The sequence below is a fragment of the Leptodactylus fuscus genome, chromosome 1, assembly GCF_031893055.1.
Source record: "Leptodactylus fuscus isolate aLepFus1 chromosome 1, aLepFus1.hap2, whole genome shotgun sequence".
NCBI lineage: Eukaryota > Metazoa > Chordata > Amphibia > Anura > Leptodactylidae > Leptodactylus > Leptodactylus fuscus.
In genome coordinates this window covers 85,910,395-85,935,104 of record NC_134265.1, presented here as the reverse complement: position 1 = coordinate 85,935,104, position 24,710 = coordinate 85,910,395, and the positions used below count along the sequence as shown (strand labels likewise).

Genomic DNA, 24,710 nt, shown 5'->3' with positions numbered 1-24,710 from the left:
GATTATATTCAGCTGTAGCACTCACCTATAGAATGAAGCAGCTGTGTGTCTTACCTGTCTGTACAGACAGAATAGTTATTGTCCTCCACCATAAGGAGGTAACACTTGGGTAAGTACGCACAGGATTATGTGTAGCTGATGTTTGCACTTCCATGTCTTCCACTGTAATGACCAGGTAGGGCTGCCTGAGGTAACGTGTCACTTGGCCTCCACACAACCACTCCCAGGAAACTTCCTGCACTCTTTTACCTGCTTTGTTTTCAGTGAGGACAGAGCTAGATGGCAATGGGGCCTACTAGAGCCTGAACAGAGACATACGACGGCACTGAACTGACTAACCTGAATTATACCTGTGTTTCCTTTTCTATTTCCTCACTGCTGTAACACAGGTGGGGACACAGCAATGGCTATAGAACCCTCTGGGGTAAGTATACTTGGTGTTACTATAGTGTAAAGCCGTGTGCACACATGTTGTCACATCTACATACTAACTACTGTGTGAGTAAAGACTGCATAATGTGAACTGTCAGCTCAGTAGTAAAAGCTTTGATGTTACTTGACGGCACACAATAAACCTGACAATTGTACACAATGTAATAGCAGTGCAATTCCTCTTCTTGTGTCTAAGAAAAGGGTTTTTGTTTTTTTTTATGAATATTCAGAAAGCACCTGCAGTAGGAACTGTTTTCTTAGAGCTACATTCACACACAGTGTTATTCACATTATTGTTTTTATTAGTTGTTTCTTGTTTTGTTTTGTTTTTGCCAAAAGCGATGCAACTGGATGTTACATTAAAACCAGTGGCAGATTAATGAAAAGTCTACATACATAGTGTTATTTGGGGTTTGTAGGATTTTTTTTTTATATTTATTGTGCTATTATGCCTTGTACACCTGTTTTACACGTTGCAATGTTTTGTATAAAACAATTGACTTTTTTTTTTCTTTTTTTTTTTAACAACTCCTCAGCCACCTTTGCAGTTACGATCAGTTGTACATCTTTCCATAGGTCACAACCCAGCAGATCCGGTGGCTATGAAGCCTTCCTAAGGCCCCACGCAGCGTTAATGCCGCAATTTTGCGTTTTACAGTATCTGCAAAGAGGATGGGATTCTGACTAATTGCAGAAAAATATCCACAGTGGACATGCTGGGATTTCAAAAACCTGTTGTGAAAATCGCCGTGGGAATAACCACAGTGTGTTTCCACTGCATTTTCTCCCACAGTGCTTTTTGGTTGCAGCTCACTATCTGGGGTCTAAGGCCTGATTCACATCTGTGTTTGGGCCATTCTGATCTTTTATCCACATGAAATATGTGGAAAAAAAAATCCTGCAAGCAGCACTTTTCTCTCCGCATTTTTCATGCGGAAACCACATGGAGCCCATTATAGTCTGTGGGATTCACGGGTTTCCTTAAAAATGACTTTTCCCAATGATAGAGCCTCTTTAAGTAAATATATACTTGTATAGCCTTTAGAAAGGCTATTCCACACATACCTTTTGTATGTATATCACCTCAGTAGTTTTTGAACGAGCCCGTTTTTATTCATACACTAATTAGTCTCCAGCATGCACCCAGAAGTTTCATCGAGCACTCCTCTCTGCTGTGTGTACAGCACAGGCTGCTGCTGAGGACTCATTTCTCTGCTCTCACACACAGCAGAGAGAGGAGAGACCGTGCTCGCTGAGAACTTCCTGTGCTCTATGGAGACTAATTAGCACATGGATAAAACCGGTCTCATTCAAAAACCACTGAGGCAATTTACATACAAAAGGTAGGTGTGGAATAGCCTTTCTAAAGGCTATACAAGTATGTGCTTAGCTAAAAATGACTTTTCCCAATGATAGAGCCCCTTTAACTAACCACTTTTTTATGCAAATAGGTTTCCATTCAGGGGGGCCCCAAACGGACTCCCTGAACAGAAACCCGAATGCAGATGTGAACCAGGCCTTAGCCTTAATCTGCCCCATTTTCTTTTAATTGTGACATTGTTTTTAGGTTTCGTGATGTGTACCCAAGATTTGTCATATATTTGTGTCTATTTTACACCAGGTTACTTTCCTTTTTTGGGGGGGAATAATACATTTGATTGAAATTTGATATATGCAATGTACCTTTTTCAAAAAGGCACAAGAACAGGGAAACTGCACTCTAGTACATGGGTAGTGTGTAAAAAAAAAAAAACAAACAAACAAAAAAAAAACAATATTAGCCTCTGCCTGCAACTTAGTCTGCGTGTTGTTGGCATTGATGATCTGCCTATATTCAGCAAATTGCTGCTGTCGATGGTTCGCCAGCACCGACGTTTTGGCAGTTCTCAAGCTGTCCTGTTGCTGAGCTTGTTCCTTGCGCCGTGCCCGTGATTGTTCTGGCATCTCAGCAGCTGTCTGGGATGCCATATAATGAGCATGTTGTTGGCGTCGTTGATACGCCTACTTCGGCGTTTCAGCAGCTGTCAAGCTGGCCGGCCGCTGAACTCGTTTCTCGCGCCGTGCCCATGATTGTTAACGTCATCTTAGCAGCTGACTGGTACTCCATATGATGAGTATTCTGTTGGCGTCGATGATTCGCCTGTTGCAGTGTTTCGGCTGATGTAAGAGCCTAGATGCGTAGTTTGCTCAATCCCCCTGAGCTCCGCTTGAGGAGAATGTTGACTTCTGGCTCTCTTCATAGCTCTCATTGTTTCAGAATTTTGCGACAAATTAGATTTTCTTTTTGCTGGCATTAAAATTGGTAAACTGCCAATTTGGATAAAAGGAGTTTTCCCATTTCAGTGTCTCAGTGGTGCAGGTCAGATAATATGCAAATGCTTGTACACAATGGACGCAGTATTATCTGAGTGCTTACATAGAGAGATAACAGACCAGGCTTTATCAGCAAACTCCAATTAGCTGAGGTAGTCCTACTGGTAAGAGCAGTGTAATATAGTATATGAACATAAATTCATAAGCACATGTCAAAAAATGGTACAAAAAAAATTCAGAAATGATAAATGACCCCCAATGAGAAAATAGCCTGCCTAAGGTTAAGGTCCCACGTTGCGGAAACACAGCTTTTTTTTGTTGCAGGTGTTGCTGTGTTTTTTTGAGCCAAAGCCAGGATTGGATTGACCAGAAGGTAGAAGTAAAAGTACTTCCTATCTATTTCCGATTCCTTTTGTAGCCATTCTTGGCTTTGGCTCATAAAAACACAGCAAAATCTGTAGCATCCAACTTTCCATTTTACAGGTCTGTCAAAAAAGGGACATGTGAATAGATTAATTCACTCTCATTGTTTTTAAAATACAATTGCTGGATTTCAGCAAAACCAGATTCACTATCATTAGTTGCAATTTCAGCAACTGGACACTGTGCTCCTATATACCATTCACACAAGTCACTTGCCTAGGGATACTAACATATAAGCATTGTATTGAGCAATAATAGAGAGGCTGAAACCATTTCATATTATAATTACTTTTTATGTCAGTGCTGTTTTTGGAAAGGAATTTGAGGCAGAAGAATGCCATTAACTCCTCTACAAATTCCTCCATGTGAATGTACCCTTTTAGGGGCTGGATGTCACAAGAGTGTTAAGCACCATGAAGGTTTTGTTTAAAGCATACCTAAACTTTTAAACAATTTCTGATTTTTTTTATTTTATTTTTATTTTTTTTGGGCAGTATTTGTGTCATTAATAGTTTTTTTGTGGTATACTTTATTAACAGATTTTGGCACATTTATTTGAAATCCTGCGCTGAAACTCACTTTCTGTCCTCTATCCATTCTTTCCCCTGTTAATGGAAACAGAAATCCTCACTGTTTCTGATGCGAGTGTGGCTGTAATACAGAGAAGATGAAGCTTGGGGGGAAATGTTATATTACTTATATCTCAGACATTATGACTTGAGGTTTTGGTGTCCTATGAAGGATGAGAATCTCTTCTTTCATATGATATCAAAGGCATAGTTCAACTTTTTATGATTTCTGTAGCGATCACCAGAAAACAGTCAGATTGGCATATTTATATACAGCTGCAGCAGCTCACAATCCCTACTATGACTTCGCTGGGGATAGATCCAGTACTAATAAAGGTAGAACTGTGACCTTGGGGTCATTTGTAAGACATGAATCTCAAATTTAATAAATACCAGATCCACATATATAAATGTTTAAAGAGAACTCCCCTTCAGTCTCAGCTTCTCTGTATTACACCCACAATAAGCCCCCTTACAGACAACCATATGAATGGTCAGTGTTCTATCCAGGTTTTTCCTGGATAGCACACGGATTCGTTCATTTCTATGGCCCATACACTTGACCATGAATTACAGGGTCACTTGTGCGGGCTGTCAGATCTATTCCTGTTATGATTTTGCAGCATTGAATAAAAGGGGCCACAGAAGAACGGCCGGTGCACGGGCAACACTTGTATGACATCTGTGTGTCCCCCGTGTGCTGCCAGTGCCGTTCATTAATGGTACCCAGTTAGCACACGACCGTGCAACCGGCTTAACTGTCAGATGCAGTGAGGATTTGTGTTGTTAGCAACAGGTTAAAGAATACACAGGAGACAGAAAATGGAATTCAGTACAGGATTTCATGCAAAAGATTCAAAATATGTTAATAAAGTGTAACCAAAAATGCAACCATAAAATCAGAAGTTGCTTGAAAGTTTAGGTATGCCTTAAGCTGACCATAAACAAGCTAAGGCCTCGTTCACATCTGCGTTGGTAAACCATTTGTAGGAGTCTGCATGGGGACCCCCCCCCCCCAAACGGAATACCAAACACACTGGCAAGCAGTGTGCCAGACAAAGCACATGGACCCCAAAAACTATAATGGGGTCTGTGTGCTTGCTGCGAGATCTCTTCAGGGAATATGTGGACGGGAAATTACTTCACAATCTATTTTCCTGTCCACATGACTCAAGCGAAGATCTCGCGGCAAGTACACGGATCCCATTACAGTCTATGGGGTCCGTGTGCTTTCACTGCACACCGCTTACAAATGCGTTTGGTGGTCTGTTCAGGGGGGTCCCTATGCGTACTCCCCAAACAGATTACCAAACGCAGCTGTGAACCAAGAGTAAATTGACTGAAATGGCCATAAGTAAAATGTTTGTTTTTGTACCGTGTTAGCCAGTGGGTAGGGAATATAAAAAAACTAAAAACTTGAGTCTTCAGTAGTTGATACCTTTTTTAATGGCTAACTAATAATGAGGACAGATTACAACGTTTCGGAACTCTTGGCTTCTTCTTGAGGTATACCTGAAAAAGAAGCCGAGAGCTTCGAAACGTTGTAATCTGTCTTCATTATTAGTTAGCCATTAAAAAAGGTATCAACTACTGAAGACTCAAGTTTTTTTGAAATGGCCATGGAATAATAAAGCTGAAACTTGATGTATACGGATATGGCTTTTTTTTTTCCCTTCATCCTTACGTCCGTCACATGATTGTTTTTTTAAGCTAAAGCCCCACATAGTGGATCACAGTAAAAAAAACAGAGGGAAAAAACCATGGTGGCAAGATATAACAGTTTTTTCCGCAGTGCATTTCACAGAAAGGGTGCATTCACACTACGTATACGGCAGCTTATTCTGAATGTAAAACACGTTCAGAATAAGCGACGTATAAAGCAGTTCCATTCATTTCTATGGGAGCCGGCATACGAGCACTCCCCATAGAAATGAATGGGCTGCTTTTTTCACTATGAGCACTCCCATTGAAGTGAATGGAAAGTGCTCGCGTGTACAGCTCGGCATGAGCAGAGCTAGCCGTACATGCCAGCACATCCCATTCACTTCAATGGAACTGCTCGTAGTGAAAAAAGCAGCCCATTCATTTCAATGGGGAGCGCTCGTATGCCGGCTCCCATAGAAATGAATGGAACTGCTTTATACGCGCTGATTCTGAACGTGTTTTATGTTCAGAATAAGCTGCCGTATACGTAGTGTGAATGCACCCAAAGTCCACAAAGGGTTCCTCTGTGGATTTTCTGCTTCCGTTATACCTATAGGAAGCTGCTAGCGTTCTATAGATATAATTGACATGTTGCGATTTCCAAAACCAGCATTTCCACTGTGCATATTTTTCTGCAATGTGTGGATGGGATTCACTAGAGTCCCATCCACTTTGCAGTGACTGTAAAAAGCTGCACTTTTGCGGTGTTTATTCCACCACTTTTATGTATATTGAACATCTATCCCTGCAGTTCAGCCTCCTGTCCGTTTGATGAGAATCACTTGGTCAAATAAAACAATATCTTCTTATATCTTTTTACCGGTCACCATGATTGTACAAGAAATGGAGACCCAATATATAAACTAACTTTTAAAAAATCTACTCTTGCCAATAATCTTGCACAGACATTTTCTCATTCTTTGTGTGCCCGCTTATCATTTTTGCAAAATTGGTATCTGAGAATTTCCTAAAGCTATGAAGCCATATGTTGACAACTTTACTGAAATATCTGAGCATATTAGGTAGGGGCACCGCGCAGATAGAAATTTCCTTTATGCCATTTTTCTCTTGCCAAAAGGCAATTCGAATCTAATCTCTCCCCACCTGAGCTATTTTATCATACATAACATCTGGAAGTTGTGATGGTTTGTTTGCAGTCAGGTCTGAATGGTGTCATTGATATAAACACAGATGCATTTTGCATTTTACAGCACATTAGTGATGTGTCCTGTGCCGGAAAGCATTAACACAGTCTGTTATATCTGGTTTATACTTCCAGAAAGTTAGCACAGAGACATTGTCAATGAGAAACTATTTCAGTACTATACAGTAACAGTATTATACAGAAAATTTGCAGAGGTGGACAAGGAGTGCCTACTGCTTCATATAGTGGACCAGTAGGCAGAGGCGTAAAATGAAGCTCTTGAGTCCCTATACAAAATCCATACCATTCCCCCAACCATAATTCAATCAATTTTAGAACTGGGCTTCTCATTTTGATAAGAGATACCTTATGCTCCCCCCCCCCCCCCCAACTACTGGGCCTGGAGGAATTTGCACCCTCTTAAGTTATGGCCGTGCTGGTAAGTACTCAGAGTATGGTTGTAAAAGCCCAGGAACCACTACTACTACTACTACTACTACTACTACTACTATTACTATGTCTTTACTACAATGGTTCTTCAACACAGTTGTTCATATTTAAAAGCTTGGTGACTACCAAAATAACTACTCGGGCAGGCATTTATTACAAAGGAAAAAGGGCATAAATGTAGTCCTATTGGGATCAGAGTTCAAGACTAGGACTCCTTCCATCATAGTGATCTAAGATGCTAGGAGTCCCTTCTTCCTTGAGCTATAAACAGTATGGGACAGTCAAGCTGCGGGCAGGCCGGGATTACCAGCATCATAGACCACTATGGATCCAATGTACCTTCGTGTACAGAATCATACAGAGGTGTTTGTGTGAGTGTGTTGGGTGTTTTTTTTTTTTTAAATGCCAGATTCATATGGAATACAACAGAAAGAAAAGAAAAATATCACATGCCCTGTGGAATGTAATTTTGGAGAGCTTCTTCCATACAAGGTTTGCTTCTGGGGCAGACTTTTTTTATCATATGAAGATATGCAGTGCAGTAAACCATGAAGTGTAGACAATGTGTGCTGCAGATTCTGCCTGAAGATAGGTCATTACTAGAGATGAGCGAACAGTGTTCTATCGAACACATGTTCGATCGGATATCAGGGTGTTCACCATGTTCGAATCGAATCGAACACCGCGTGGTAAAGTGCGCTAAAATTCGATTCCCCTCCCACCTTCCCTGGTGCCTTTTTTGCACCAATAACAGCGCAGGGGAGGTGGGACAGGAACTACGACACCGGGGGCATTGAAAAAAATTGGAAAAAGTCATTGGCTGCCGAAATCAGGTGACCTCCATTTTAGACGAATAGTGGATTTCAAATCCGGGTCATATGAGAATGTGAAATTTGTGACTATGAGACAGGGATAGCTGTACAGACAGGGATATCTAGGGATAACCTTTATTTAGGGGGGAATGTTATTAAAAATAACTTTTTGGGGCTCTATCGGGTGTGTAATTGTGATTTTTGTGAGATAAACTTTTTCCCATAGGGATGCATTGGCCAGCGCTGATTGGCCGAATTCCGTACTTTGGCCAATCAGCGCTGGCTCTGCTGGAGGAGGCGGAGTCTAAGATCGCTCCACACCAGTCTCCATTCTGGTCCGACCTTAGACTCCGCCTCCTCCAGCAGAGCCAGCGCTGATTGGCCGAATTCCGTACTCTGGCCAATCAGTGCTGGCCAATGCATTCTATTGGCGTGATGAAGCAGTGCTGAATGTGTGTGTTTAGCTCAACTACACCGGTGGTAGTAGTTTTTTAAGCAGATTCCACATCAAAAATCCATCTTCAAAACTCTGAACTTATAGTTCTCCCCGTGTTTGCATGGATTTCCATCCCATAATCCAAAGACATACTGATAGGGCTCACAATGTAAAAATTTTTTCCCTATGTGGGGCTCACAATCTACATAACCCCCCCCCCAAAAAAAAAAAAAAAAAAAAAAACCTCTGAACTTACTGTATATACTCGAGTATAAGCAGAGTTTTTCAGCACAGTTTTCATGCTGAAAAAGTTCCCCTCGGGTTTATACTCTAGTCAAGCGTAGTGCAACGGTGGGGATATTGTTTTATACACTCCAGAAACTCTGTATTGTTTGCACGGTGTAGATTTTCTTCAAGTTGGACTCCCATTCTGTTCCAGGGAGAGACCTGTCCAGTCAGAAGGTCCGCAGGGAGTGCAGCGGGATGCCCTCACTGTCTGGCTCCTGTGGCAGCTCCAGGCCAGTGAGTTCAGTCCGGTGATGGTTCAGGTGCAGCTGCTTGTTGCTCTCCGCCTTCAGCTGCTGCCGGTCCGGACCTGTGGGGAGCGCCATCTTCCTGTAGACTCGCCGCCGAAACGCTGCCCCCGCCAGCATTGTCACTAACTAACTTAGCAACGATGTTGGCGAGTCCACAGGAAGATGGTGCTCCCCACGGGTCCTGATCAGCGGCAGCTGAAGGCGGAGAGCGACGAGCAGCTGCACCTGAACCATCACCGGAACAAGCTCACCAGCCTAGAGCTGCTGCAGGAGCCGGACAGTGAGGGCATTCCGCTGCACTCCCTGTGGACCTTCTGGCTGGACAGGTCTCTCTCTGGAACAACCGCAGCAGAATGTGAGTCCAACCTGAAGAAAATCTACACCGTGCAAACAATACAGACTTTCTGGATTGTATAAAACAATATCCCCCCTCCCCCCAGTTGAAATGAATAGTAAGAGTTGATTTTCCAAGTATTTATCCCCTATTGATATTGATGGGGGGTCAGGGTTTGGGGTGCTGGGGAAGAAGAGGGGGGTGTGGCGTTTTGGTTGTTTGTCTGCCCCTACCCTGAGCTTGAAGACTGGGTTTTTTCCCCCCACTTGGAATTCAGCCTGACCACAGCGAGGCTGAATATAGGGTATCTGCAATGCTCCTACTCTGTCAGGAAGGGGTTAATAGGAGCACTGCAGATGCCCTATATATTCAGCCAGGCTGAATTCCAAGTGGGGGAAAAGAAAAAAAAAAAGTCCTCAAGCTCATGGAAGGGGCAGACAGACAACCAAAACACCCTCTCCCCTTCCCCAGCATCTACTGCACCCAAAAACTCTGACCATTTTAATTTTTGAAATTTTCCAGTAGCTGCTGCATTTCCCCCCTCAGCTTATACTCGAGTCAATAAGTTTTCCCATTTTTTTGGTGGTAAAATTAGGGGCCTCGAGTATAAACAGTAACCTAATTGGGAGTCATGGCAATATTAAAGTGAAGTAGGGTCCCGTTACTTCACTTGTACAGTCCATCAAATATGGAAAGATTATTTTTTTTTTGTTTATCTGGTTACCATCATTATATTGGCATAAGTATTCATGTAAAGGCAAAACGTTGTCTATTATCTTTTATTGTTTGTTTTTCTCTGTTATATAGCTTGATGCATGTACTGCTCACCTGAAGACCTGCTTAAAGAACATACATCAGGTAATGGGATAGATGTGACTTTATTGAGATTGCAGTCCTATATGCAGGCAGCATTATAAGAGGAGATTTACGTATAGTTTTGTTTAAAAATAATTCTGTATCTCATTTGATTTATACTTCTAAACCTCTGCTTATTTTTGGCTTAAGAGTGGGTATTTTTACTTTGTAGCAGTCAGTCATCTCTGTGTATACGTTCTTATAGGGAATGCTGTCTATCGTTGAGTGAGGCCGCCCACTGGACATCAAAATGTGTTTTTGATGTTAATATTCACAACAGGGAGAATTTTATATAAGTCAACAAAGTTGTCACAATATACTGCATATGTTATTTTCAAACTTGTATCCTGAATTGGTCCCCTGAATAGGTTGTCTGGTGGTGATTTTGTAAAGAACCATCTATTCAGTGTCTGGCAAACCATTATGACACCACAATATACCTTTTTCTAGGTTACACTGTTAAGAAATATGTAAATGTCATAATATAGATGTAGGAATAACTACAAAAACTCCTAATAGTAAATATAAACAGCCATAACATAAGACATTTCTTTAATGTATGGGCAATCTCTGTATACAATTCAATCACTTGACACTTTCTTTCCCCCATATGCTCAGACTATTGTATCTCCATGTTGACATTTTTAAGTTCCCAATAATTATGTGTAAATACACTAGTATAGCGCCACCGTCAGAGCCTAAGTTATATAACCCATTAGGAGAAAACCTTCAAGTGAGCTATGAAACTAAGTGAAGATGATTATATGCATTTGTGTACTGCACAGTAGGAGTGTTATGTAAAATCGCTGATGTATGAAATGACTTAAACCTGTTCTCTTTTCAATGTGAAGGTGATACAGAAGGCCAATGAAATCCTATGCAGCATTAGTCAGCCCTCGGTGTGCAGTGAAGTGCTTCAGTCTTCTCGAGGAGCAGATTATATATCGGGTAAATACGTCATATTTGTCAGGGCTGCAGCAGTCTGTTACATTGAGTTGCTGTAATATTATCAGTGCGTAAAATAACTTAGTAATGGGTTACAGGAACAACAGAGTGAAAGCTTTTCTTGTCCACCGTAGATATATATATACCATAACAGTGTATGTATGTATGTATGTGTGTGTGTGTGTGTGTGTGTATGTATATATACACTCACCGGCCACTTTATTAGGTACACCATGCTAGTAACGGGTTGGACCCCCTTTTGCCTTTAGAACTGCCTCAATTCTTCGTGGCATAGATTCAACAAGGTGCTGGAAGCATTCCTCAGAGATTTTGGTCCATATTGACATGATGGCATCACACAGTTGCCGCAGATTTGTCGGCTGCACATCCATGATGCCAATCTCCCGTTCCACCACATCCCAAAAATGCCCTATTGGATTGAGATCTGGTGACTGTGGAGGCCATTGGAGTACAGTGAACTCATTGTCATGTTCAAGAAACCAGTCTGAGATGATTCCAGCTTTATGACATGGCGCATTATCCTGCTGAAAGTAGCCATCAGATGTTGGGTACATTGTGGTCATAAAGGGATGGACATGGTCAGCAACAATACTCAGGTAGGCTTTGGCGTTGCAACGATGCTCAATTGGTACCAAGGGGCCCAAAGAGTGCCAAGAAAATATTCCCCACACCATGACACCACCACCACCAGCCTGAACCGTTGATACAAGGCAGGATGGATCCATGCTTTCATGTTGTTGACGCCAAATTCTGACCCTACCATCCGAATGTCGCAGCAGAAATCGAGACTCATCAGACCAGGCAACGTTTTTCCGATCTTCAATTGTCCAATTTCGATGAGCTTGTGCAAATTGTAGCCTCAGTTTCCTGTTCTTAGCTGAAAGGAGTGGCACCCGGTGTGGTCTTCTGCTGCTGTAGCCCATCTGCCTCAAAGTTCGACGTACTGTGCGTTCAGAGATGCTCTTCTGGCTACCTTGGTTGTAACGGGTGGCTATTTGAGTCACTGTTGCCTTTCTATCAGCTCGAACCAGTCTGGCCATTCTCCTCTGGCATCAATAACGCATTTCCGCCCACAGAACTGCCGCTCACTGGATGTTTTTTCTTTTTCGGACCATTCTCTGTAAACCCTAGAGATGGTTGTGCGTGAAAATCCCAGTAGATCAGCAGTTTCTGAAATACTCAGACCAGCCCTTCTGGCACCAACAACCATGCCACGTTCAAAGGCACTCAAATCACCTTTCTTCCCCATACTGATGCTCGGTTTGAACTGCAGGAGATTGTCTTGACCATGTCTACATGCCTAAATGCACTGAGTTGCCGCCATGTGATTGGCTGATTAGAAATTAAGTGTTAACGAGCAGTTGGACAGGTGTACCTAATAAAGTGGCTGGTGAGTGTATATATATATATATATATATATATATATATATATATATATATATATTTCCATATGTGTAAAATTAGCAGACGTTTTATAAATGTCCTCTTATTAATTCTCACATACACAAATAAGACTTTACATTCGGATTTCTGCAGGAGCAGCTTATGATGTGACCCAATTTCCTTGGTGTCACAGGCAACGGCTTGTGGACCCACTGTGCCATGGGCTATTTCTGAGGGTGCTGTTTAAGTAGTGCCCTGGTTTTCACCTCTTAATTATACAGGGACGTGGAATGCACTGCAGGGAACCACTAAGTCACTACATCTTAGAGTCCCAGTATAGGTGGCAGCTGACCGAAAGCCTGAGAGACACCGAAGTGGATTAGTAGGAAGACACGGAAGAACAGCAGATCAGGAACTATATCAAAAACGAAGTTAGAAATCAAGCCGCAGTCACCAAATCAAAAATAAACCAGGAATAAATAAGAAACCCTCGCAGTATTAGTAAATCCAAAGATGTGCTCGGGCACAGTTCTGAGCAACAAAGGTTTTGGTCCACCATATCTGACAATGGATCTCTGAGTTATTATTACAGATTTCAGTAAAGGATGTGACTAAGAGTTAGTGACCATCTCACTTTGGATATGACTTTGGTTATACATGATTATAAACTAATCAAGTAGTTATAAGGATCACTGATCACCTTGGTATCTGCCTAGCATGCAACCATATGGACGCAGTCACGTAGACTGTTCCAAGAATGGCAAGAAAATTGCTGTGAAACTATTTGTAAGATTTAATAAAATCCCTGCGTTGTCATTCTCATGTTTCTATGAATATTTGTAACTTTTATATTGTAGGTGTAGTAGAAGTGTACAGGCTGTCAAAGAGAATGGAAGGAGGGATGAGAACACGTAACATTGACTGTGAGCGACTACGACTTGTCCTCAGGGATATTGAACTATCATGGAATAATTTGCAGGCATTCCTGTCTATTTGTCCAAGCTTGTTACAAGCATTGGTGAGTAGAGGACTGTGCTCTTATTGCATTTTTTTTTTCTTTTCATCCGCTATAAAGGGCCAGTACCATCATGAGAAGTGACGCTATATAGTTTGTATATATCACCTCATCCTTCACTGTTATCAGTGGTCCGATCCTCTGACTTTAAAGTCTGTTATGCCTTTTATATGCACTATACAATGACACACCTGTCACTTTGTAATGGTGGGAAAAGGTTCTTGTTTGCCATTAGAGGCTATCAACCAGTATGGAGTTAAGTCTACAGAGTGTCATAAAACAGACTGTAGTTTATACTGTAGATGAGCTGCAGGGAAGCCATGTGGACTTATTTCTGTGTGACCTGCACTTGCTGCAGACAATAGATGGCTTCAGTAGACGAGGATTGTGAGAGTACATCCTGGAACTGTATGGGTGATTTGTTGCAGAAATATCCGCAACTGAAAATGTGTTCCATATATCTGAATGAGGCTCCTTCTGCAAGAAGCACATTAGCTCGTCTCATTCAGCTACATGATAGTCACAGAAATGTCTGCAATGTGTAATGTATCTGCACCCTAGTTAATGTGATTCTGTAATATAAGAGCCTGTGTATCTCCAAGAGTTCAACGCTTCACAACCTTTAGCCCAGCAGCTGCAGTCTCCAAGATAACCACAGAGGGGTCAAGAATATACAGTATATTGTAGGTGCATAAAAATACTTAAACCAACCAAAGAAAATACAATGCAAGAATATGTTTTTTATAATGGCAACAAAATAACAAAGAAGTCTAAAACTAAATAGTTCTATGCAGAAAGCATCCTGACAAAACTAGGTATCATGAAATCTAGTTTTCTGACAACATTCATTCAGTTTTTACTTGTCTTGACAAACTTTGTCAGTTCTGTACCATGCTGTCATATATCACTATAATTCCACATGGATCCCATATACTGAATGTGGCTTAGCATTGGGGGAATGCTTTTTGATGGCTAGAGTTGGGTTGTTTCATCTTCATCCTCTTTGTTGTCTCTAATAGATATTTTAGTATTTGATGATGCAGTAATAAATGTATGACTCTTTGAATCAATCTTGGGCATCTTTAGTTGGTTTGATTATTGGAGAGCCCTGTCACCTTTTAGGTAGGTTTTGTAGGTAGGTAGGTTTGTAGATTTAAAGGGGCTCTATCATTGCCAAGACATGTTTTGAGCTATTCATATGCCTGAAGGCTATTCAGGTGCTGCCCCCAGTTTTTCCAAAGACCCCCACCCCCGTTTTTCTTAAAAATCGGTAAAACCGATATGCTAATGATGCTCACCGAGCACTCTGGGCATTCCCCAGGGCCAGCGAGCATCCCCCTGCATCATACCTCTTTCATCTGATACTATAGTCCATAGTAGTGAACTGAGTAGCTTTAAAAAAAAAACAACACAAAACAACCCCCCCCCCCCCGAAAAGTGTAGGCGTTTATTTTTCTCATCGTATACTTGGCTTTCAGCTTGAATTCAGAGGTTTTTTCTTCTATAGAGTAACATAAAAAATCATTTGCAAATCTCTTGCACATTTAGCAGTGATTCTGATGCAATTTATATTTAGATATTACATTGTTCCAGCTGAAGGCTGTACATGAGTGAATTATTGGGAACTGCCATTCCAGACATGATAAATGTTCCCTTGGCCAGTCCATATAAAAGGGCCAGCGAAACAGGTCAATTGTGTTCATTCCTGATCAATGAGCGCTCATTGGCTGTATTTGCATGCAGCAATAATCACTGAGTAAAAGGTGCCGCCATCCAATAAAAAAGTATTTAGTGGGTGATTGTTGGCACCCTTTATTGGGAAAACCCATAAGACTGAGCAGTTGAAGTAAGGAAAAATGTCACCAACTGCAGCGTCAAAATAAATGACTAATTTTACATTACACAATTATCGATAATTAGATGCATGTTTGGTTAGTTATTTTAGATGAAGTCAATCACTATTTATTTTTTTTTTTCATTAAATTGGAGGAGCTTTACTGCATCTTTCTGACTACAGCTGTCAGCCACACATGAAGGAACAGGAGTGAGGCTGTGGGAAAATAGGAATCTCATTGCTTTGGGCTACCAGGTCCACAGCCCTGAAATCCATGCCTAAGTGGGAACAATAGTTCCTGATAATTTTCCCAACAACCCGTTTTTCAATTTATTCATTACAGTGATGGCCAGGGTCACATCTGCTCTGAGGCAAGATGAGTATCTCGTGAGATTTATCTTGTGAGGTTCACACAGTGGTTTCATTTGGACTGAACATGCCCATAACTAATGGTCTCTTCAGTCCCCAGAGTATAATGATCAGAGGCCCAGGGAGGTGATAAAACATAAGTGTTACTCATCTTCCTTGGGCTCTGGTCTTCAGGCATCTTTAAGAGATGTTGTGAATGATGTCAGAAACTACTGAGCCCTGTAATAGGCTGAGTGTGTTACATTTCCATCACTATGCATCAGGATGCGATATAACAGCTGACTTATTTGAGTGACATCAGTGACCAGCCTCTGCAGCGCAGGGATTCCAGGGACTAAGTCATTATTAGATAAGGACCGAAGTTCAAATAAGAATCACCGCGCTCAACCAATTATTCGGACAATGCTTTAATTCAAAAAATGGAGCACTAAGGGACTAAGTCATGGTGCATGACCAAATGGACTGTGGCAGCAGGCACAGAAGCGCCAAGGACTGGTAAATGTGTTTATTCCTGGTGTGAGAGAGTGAAGGGTGTGGTCTGGGAGGACAGGTACATTCCAGCCAGGCACCTTAAGGGTGTTTGGTAAAGGCCCACACCAGGGAGGTCAGCTGACTAATCAAGGCCTGATAATAGTCTGTGTGTGAAGACTGAGAAGTGTGGCACCACACTGACAGAGTGGACCTGTTCAGACTGAACATACAAAGCAGGTACTGTGCCACCCGTTGTTGTTGCCAAGGTGGGAGTCTGGTAGCCAGGCTTCTGTATAGACAGGGAAAAGTTTGTTTGTCTAGTTTAGTTCTCAGCCGAGAAGAGTTTTGTTTTGGTTATGTGTGCCTTTGCAAAGGCAATTAATGCACTGCAAGTAAATAAAGCCTGAACTTGTGTGCAACCCAGTGTCTGTGTCCCTGTTTCCTGCACTGCTATCGAGCATCTATCTGAGCGATTCCCCACACTGGACAATTCCTTTAAGGTGAACACTGAAGCTGGGTATATATCCCAAGCCTTTTTTAAATCACTGCTCATATGTGACGTGGGATCAGTGAAGTATCTGTTTCAGGCTGTGCATGTGCAGTGGTAGAAACGGGTCCCTCAAGGTATAAAACCAATCAGGTAGGAGGAGTGGGGTACAGCACGCACAAACCAACAACCAAGCTGATGATCTTCAAACAATTTATTTAGTTAAGAAGCACTACGCAATTCGGGCAAATAGCCCTTCCTCAGGTGCATACAAGTACAAAAAACAACAAAACAAAACCATACACATACCCGACATATCATTAAAACATTCTGTTAAATTATGTATACCGTATATACTCGAGTATAAGCCGAATTTTTCAGCCCAGTTTTTGTGCTGAAAAAGCCTCCCTCGGCTTATACTCGAGTCAGCAAAAAAGGGTGAGGGGGATCTATGACCAGCCACAATATCAATGTATAGAATCTCACATAAAGTAGTGCAAAAAAAAAAGTTTTTTATAAAATAAAAGTTCTAAATCACTCCTTTCCCTAGAATACATACAAAAGTAGAAAATGACTGTGAAGCACATATCCATATCCCTGTGTCTGAAAGTGCCTGGTCTACTGAATATAGGGCATCTGAAGTGCTCCTGTTCCGTCGGGTAGGGGTTAATAGGAGCACTGCAGATACCCTATATTCAGCCAGGCTGAATTCCAAATGGGGGGAAAAAAACAGTCCTCAAGCTCAGGGAAAGGGCAGCAGACAACCAAAACACCCCCTCCCCTTCCCCAGCACCCAGCAACTACTGCACCCAAAAACTCTGACCATATTAATTTTTGAAATTTTCCAGTAGCTGCTGCATTTCCCCCCTCGGCTTATACTCGAGTCAATAAGTTTTCCCAGTTTTTTGTGGTAAAATTAGGGGGGTCGGCTTATATTCCGGTCGGCTTATACTCGAGTATATACGGTAAATGTTTTTTAAAAAATCACATAATAAATAAGTAAATATACACATAGACTGCATTCAATAGATGGCCCTTGATGCTCGTGCAACAATGGGACGATTAAGACCACATAAATATATGGTTTGATGAATAGATTACTGAACAAGTACCTAGATGGAATATATTGTAATCTAACAAATATCAGTGTTTCCTAGTAAATGATAGTAGAATGATAACACACTACAAAATCCCATACATGTGCTTGATGAACATAAATAAAATGAAATACAATTAAATAACATAAAACATAATTCATATAATCATTCATCCATATGGAATTGTATTTTTCGGACTATAAGACGCACTGGACTATAAGACGCACCTAGGTTTTAGAGGAGGAAAATAGGGAAAAAAAATTTTGAAGCAAAAACTGGTAAAATATTTAATATATGGGAGTTGTAGTTTTGCAACAGCTGCAAGGCCACATTGACAGGTGACCCTGCAGCTGTACGGGGATGCATAGGGTGTTTTTTTTTTGCGGGTCCAGAAGTACTTTTTAGTTATACCATTTTGGGGAATATCTATTGCTTAGATCACCTTTTATTGAAAAAAAAAAAACGGTGGTTTATGATATATGATTTTCTACTTTTATATATATATATTCTAGGGACAGGAGGTGATTTAGAACTTTTATTTATTTCATATTTTTATTATATATTTTTAAAGCTTTTTTTTTTTTTTTTACTATTTTATTCCCCCCCCGGGGCTTGAACCTGCGGTCACTTGATCGCAAGTCCCATAGATGGCAATACAACTGTATTGCCGTCTATGGGACATTCTGTCTATTAGTATTACGGCTGGTCATAGAGACCAGCCGCAATACTAATATAGCCGTGACAGGCCGGGGAGCCTCATTAGGCTCCCGGCTGTCACCTGAACAGGTCGGCTCCTGCGATATCGCTGCGCAGGAGCCGGCCTGCATCTTTACAGGTACGGGGGAGGCACAGGTTCGGGGGAGAAGGGGCCGCTGATACTGACCCGGCATCCGCTGTACTAGAGAGGCGGATGCCGGGGAGGGATAGACGCCGGGGCCTGAGACATCGCTGCCCTGCCCTGCATGAAGCCAGCGGCGGGGGCACGGAGGAGCGGAATAGCATCACTCCTCCCGCTGCTGGCTTCATGAAGGGCAGGGCAGCGATGTCTCAGGCCCCGGCACCTGTAAATGGCGTCTATCACTTGCCGGCTTCCACCTCTCTATTACGGCGGGTGCCAGGCGCCACATTCGGCCTATAAGACGCACCCTTCTTTTCCCCCCAAATTTGGGGGGAAAAAAGTGCGTCTTATAGTCCGAAAAATAAGGTATATTAAATATAATAAATAATGTTTAGTACATACCAGATAGTTATCACTATTTTAAAAAATTACATAACTCCCCTATTGTACATCACATTGCTAATATTTAGTTATATCCTCAAGAGTTTCATTAAGACCCAGTGGACTCAAGAGTTTCATCCTATTAATATTATAAATGTGAAAGTTTGTGGGTTTGTGTGTTTGGATGTTTGCATGTTCGGATGTTTGTTCCTCAATCACGGAAAAACCGCTCCACCGATTTCGCTGAAATTTTCCACAAACATAGTTAATACACCCGATTAAACAATAGGCTACTTTTCGTCACAATAGCGCACATACATTTGTGCCAGGACCCCCACAAAACCCAAACTCACACCACCATCTCTGCAATCTCACACACTTTGGACCATAGCAAGCCACAAAATTCATATTGCCCTCTACAGCCTCGCCCCTAACCCCACACAATCACATATACATATACTTTACCACTTTGCCCCTCCCCTTAACGCTACTCCAGGAAGCTCTCTTTAACGCTCCGGAGCAGCCATGTTTGCCGACTCCCATCGCTCTGACAATCCGCGACACCGCCCACCCATGTCAATACCCCTAGGCGGTCTAATAAATGCAAAAAAAAAAGTTTAAAAAAAGTAAAAAAAAATTATAAAAAAAAATAAAAAGGATTAAAAATTCAAATCACCCCCCTTTCCCTAGAACACATATAAAAGTACTTAAAAACTGTGAAACACATACATGTTAGGTATCTCCACGTCCGAAATCGCCCGCTCTACAAAGCTATACAAATATTTTTCCTGTTTGGTAAACGCTGTAGCGGGAAAAATGGTCAAAAGTGCCAAACCGCTGTTTTTTTCACTGTTTTGATTCTGATAAAAATTTGAATAAAAAGTGATCAAAGCAATAACATTTCCCGAAAATGGTAGAACTACAAAGTACACCCGGTCACGCAAAAAAAGACGCCCTATACATCCCCGTACACGCACGTATAAAAAAGTTACGGCTGTCGGAATATGGCGACTTTTCAAAAAAAAATTTTTAAACACAGTTTTGGATTTTTTCTAAGGGGTCAAAATGTAAATAAAACCATATAAATTTGGTATCCCCGGAATCGTAAGGAAACACAGAATACAGGGGACATGTCATTTTGGTTGCACAGTGAACGCCGTAAAACCAAAGCCCGTAAGAAAGTCGCAGAAATGCATTTTTTCTTAAAATCCACCCCATTCTGAATTTTTTCCCTGCTTCCCAGTACAATATATAGAATAAATAATGGAGGCATCATAAAGAAAAATTTGTCCCGCAAAAATTAATACCTCATATGGCTCTGGGAGCGGAGAAATAAAAAAGTTATGGGGTTTAGAAGGAGGGGAGTCAAAAACGAAAATCAAAAAATGCCATTGACGGGAACTTCAAATCCTTCTGTCCCAAAGTCACTATGTAAAGTTTCTCACAACACCGTATATATAGCAGCTCAAATACAAAGTAACTTCAACACAAAAGTCTCACGTATTCTCTGAATTACAGCAAAAACAAGATACAAAGTTACATTTCATATCCCATACCTTATACACAGTACGAAAACCTTACCCACGCCTGTATATACCCACTTCTACAATCACCACAGACAAAGTCGCGGGTACCAGCTAGTATGAAATATTTTTCAAACTTTTCCTCCAGCTTTGTAATTTATTTAATGGAATGTACATGTGGCCTCCAATACATTGGGTGGACCACTATGACACTTAGGGAGCGTGTTAATAAGCATCATTCCAACGTAGTGAATGTTTTTTTTAAAACACAGTGTGTCCAGGCATGCAGCCCAACATCATTCCTGTAATTTTCGTGACTTTACAGTCATTCCTATTGATCAGGTACCTGAAGGAGTACCGAACTGTTTTGGGTGCTTGAACAAACGTGAGATCTATTGGATCTATAACATAAATACCATGAGTCCACTGGGTCTCAATGAAACTCTTGAGAATATAACTAAATATTAGCAATGTGATGTACAATAGGGGAGTTATGTAATTTTTTAAATAGTGATAAATTAACTATATGGTATGTACTAAACATCATTATTTATTCTATATTTATATATTTTATATATATTTCCATATGGATGAATGATTTTATGAATTATGTTATTTAATTGTATTTAATTTTATTTATGTTCATCAAGCACATGTATGAGATTTTGTAGTGTGTTATCCTTCTTTACTAGGAAACACTGGTATTTGTTAGATTACAATATATTCCATCTAGGTACTTGTTCAGTAACCTATTCATCAAACCATATATTTAAGTGGTCTTAATCGTCCCATTGTTGCACAAGCATCAAGGGCCATCTATTGAATGCAGTCTATGTGCATATTTATTTATGTGATTTTTATAGATTTTTATACATAATTTAGCAGAATGTTTTAATATGTCTGGTATGTGTGTGGTTTTGTTTTGTTGTTTTTTTGTAGTTGTATGCACCTGAGGAAGGGCTATTTGCCTGAAACGCGTAGTGCTTCTTAACTAAATAAATTGTTTGAAGATCATCAGCTCGGTTGTTGGTTTGTGTGCGCTGTACCCCACTCCTCCTACCTGACTGGTTTTATACCTTGAGGGACCCATTTCCACTGTTGTTTGATTCAAAGGGAATTAGCTGCGGCCACCATGGTCAATTGTGCATGTGTTATTGTTTGTTGTGACCTATCACAACAGGTCAAGGTAAGAGGCCATTTTGGTAACCATTACCATTGTGTTCTGAATACTACACCATATAAGCGCTCGGTGTCTTCTGTTCTTTGTATTTTTCATGTGCAGTGGTAGTCAAGCCTAATTTTCTTACGTGGGTGGTGATGGGTGCGCCATTTAAATTTTTGCCTCAGGCAGCAGAAAAGCTAGAACCAGCCCTGCCAATGGTGCAATTAAAATTTTTTGCTGTGTGTTAAAATATCTAGGTGTAAACTTATGCGATGTGTAATTTGTCTCCACCTCTACAGCCCTCACAATCTGCTTTAGAAGATGTAGCTGAAGGAGTGTTTTCTGACTCAAGTCCATGTCTCCAAAGTTGCTGTGGAGTTTGTCTTCTGGACAGATCAGTGGAAAAAGTGAGTGATCCAGAAAATAAAAAATTACTTTATTTATTGCATTGCACCCCCGTAGTAATAATGCACTACCATAGATGTCAATTTCTGTAAATCCTTTCTGGTAAATTCTGTCACAGCTCACATTGACTTGTATGTTGCAAGTGTAAAACGGGTGTCCAGGATCAGAAAAACATGGTATTGTAGCTCCAATCAATTAAAATGAAGGGATTGAGCTACAATATTACATGCAATCATTAGACCTGTTTGGAGCTGATTTTTTTTTGGGGAAAAAATATTAAAGATCACAATTGTTGCAATTACCTGTTTTTCATTTTTTGTCTAGTTATCATCTGAAGAAAAAAACTGCATGATTAATATTGGAGGACGTTTGTATCACCCCAGTTGTGCCAACTTCTGGCTACACTGTGTGGACTCTACTTTGCCCAATCTGGCTTGTCACAGTAACTGTTCTGCTTGTGTGAAACTTAACAAGGATGAGTTGTGACATTAAGAAGATATTGGGATTTTATGGACCTTTACAAGGACAAATTAATTTATTTTACCCTATTTTAATTTTGCCCAGCAGTCAGAATTTCCAAATCCCCTGCATTGATATAAATGGGGGGATGGGGGAGAGATATCATCAGATTATTGTCAGTACTGGGAGTAAGACACCCAATGATCTGATTCAGCTTCCTTTGAATGGGCCTGAGCTGGAGCATGATTACATGACCGATGGACATGTCACTGTGAGAAGAGGAAGCGGCGCTCTCCTAAATCTGATGGCCTATTCATAAAAGGAGTCAGGACTCCACTGATATGACATTTAACGGATAGGTCATCAGAACTATAATTCAGGATAGGCTCATGCCACATTGATGCAGATTCGTCTTTTTTTTTTTTTTTTTTTTTAAGTCAAAGCCAAGGGTGTCTTCAAAAAGAACTAGAAAATATAAGGCAGCACTTCTTTCTTCTTCTACATACACTCCTGATCTTGGTCAAAATAAAAGAATAAACTGCAGCTTATCTGCAGCTTCTGGCTGTCTGTATTCACCATTATGGAAAACTTAAAGGGGCTGATACAAATTAACCCCTGGACTAAACCTCCTTCACTGCCTAACTTCTTCTAATCTACTTATATTAATAAAATGCATAATTACCCTTATCCCTGAGTAATTACAAGACCGCCCCAGGGACACGGAATTTCACCAGTAACCTCCCCTCCCCCCCTCATCAATACTTATATGCCTTCCTGTCTTGGAATGGCTCATCTCCTCACCCTCTCTTCAAGTGCTTGCACAGTCTGGAGGTGGTTGCGAGACCTGAAAAGCAGAGAAGAAACTCCATATCTAGGGCGCAGGCCTCGCAGGTACTTCTAGCCTGCGCACAGTAAAGGAGAATGGAGGATCTGTCTCACACATTAGAAGCTAGGTAAGTATGATGCTATGGGTAGGGGGATTTTAGTAGTGAGCGGGATAGCTTAACTAGGGAGACAGGGAAGGCGGTGTAATGGAGCGAGAGAGGAGGAGGAGTAGTGACAGGGAGATGGTGTTGAAGGTATACAGGAAGCTAACACCAGGGAAACAAATGCAGAAGGTCCCAGGAGCTCCCACAGAAATCACTCAAAATACTGCTAAAAGTATATGGTGTACATTTAACCCATTAATAGTACTAACAGACCTTTTAAAAAAAAAAAAAAAAAATTGCCCGGAAAACCCCTTTAAGGCTAAGGCACCATGTTGCAGAAATTCAACCTTTTTTGCTGTAGATTTTGCTCCGTTTTCTTGAGCCAAAGCCAAGAATGGCTACGAAAAGAATGGGAAATATGTAGGAGGCTCTTATTTCATCCTTCTGCTCAATCCACTGCTGGCAAAATCTGCAACAAAAAACGTTGCACTTCCACAACATGGGGCCTTAGCCTAAAGTTTTTCCATCACAGGGTTTCACCTGTTTTCTTGTTTCCTCTTTCTGCCACTTCACTGATCCGCATTCTTGTAGCGTTTATCCCTGACAAAGCTAACAAACTACTCTATTAGCCATCAGTCATTGTGAAGATAAGAAAAAAAAAAAAAGCAGGCCCACAACAGCGACTGACCACTGTACCTAGATTGCAAACTCCTAGAATTCTTTGGAGAATCTTTGAAAGACCAGACTCTCATAAGGCCTGTAGACTCTCCAGGCTGTAGCCACAACCAAAGTCCTTGCAATAGGCCAATAGCAAGATCTCGACTGTAGCACCAACCAGGAATGAAGAGGATTACAAGCTTCAAGAACAGAGAGATTTTTTTCGTATTTTTCGGACTATAAGACGCACCGGACCATAAGGTTTTAGAGGAGGAAAATAGGGAGAAAAAAAAAATTTAAGGAAAAAAAATTGGTGAAATATTTAATAACCTAATAATATAATATTTCACCAATGTAAATAGAATCGGGGGCTTTCGGACACAGGGATGCCAAATGTGTATGTGTTTCACAGTAATGTTTTTGTTTTATATGTATTCTAGGGATATGGGGGTGATTTGAACATTATCTATCTATCTATCTATCTATCTAATCTATCTATCTATTCTCATCCATGGATGGAAAGAGACACCCTGCAGTGAAGCTATGCAAGAAGAGAAAAAGGGGCGGGCCAGACGGGTGAAGGAGGTGTGGTTTTCTAAGCAAACTTGAAAACACGCCTCTTTCACCCATCTGGCTCGTCCCTCCTTCACTGCCTCTCAGATCTTGCTCCTGCAATTAAGCCACACAGGCAGGGAAGTAGGGGCGGGCCAGACGGGTGAAGGAGGC

The 24,710-nt window shown here is 41.1% G+C and overlaps 1 protein-coding gene across 1 annotated transcript; it reads left to right on the top strand.

Moving 5' to 3' along the window:
- Nucleotides 1-323: 323 nt before the first annotated feature.
- On the top strand, nucleotides 324-22,425 carry LOC142200914 (synergin gamma-like). Its single transcript, XM_075271667.1, has 6 exons — nucleotides 324-424; nucleotides 9,961-10,011; nucleotides 10,860-10,956; nucleotides 13,215-13,375; nucleotides 21,834-21,941; nucleotides 22,264-22,425. The coding sequence occupies exons 1-6, from the start codon at nucleotides 404-406 to the stop codon at nucleotides 22,423-22,425; spliced, it is 600 nt and encodes a 199-aa protein (XP_075127768.1). The 5' UTR covers nucleotides 324-403.
- The last annotated feature ends 2,285 nt before the right edge of the window (nucleotides 22,426-24,710 follow it).

Coding starts and splice junctions, on each gene's coding strand:
- LOC142200914 (XM_075271667.1), top strand. CDS start 404: ATGGCTATAGAACCCTCTGGG. Junction 425..9,960: donor TGGCTATAGAACCCTCTGGG/GTAAGTATACTT, acceptor TCTGTTATATAG/CTTGATGCATGTACTGCTCA. Junction 10,957..13,214: donor AGGAGCAGATTATATATCGG/GTAAATACGTCA, acceptor TTTATATTGTAG/GTGTAGTAGAAGTGTACAGG.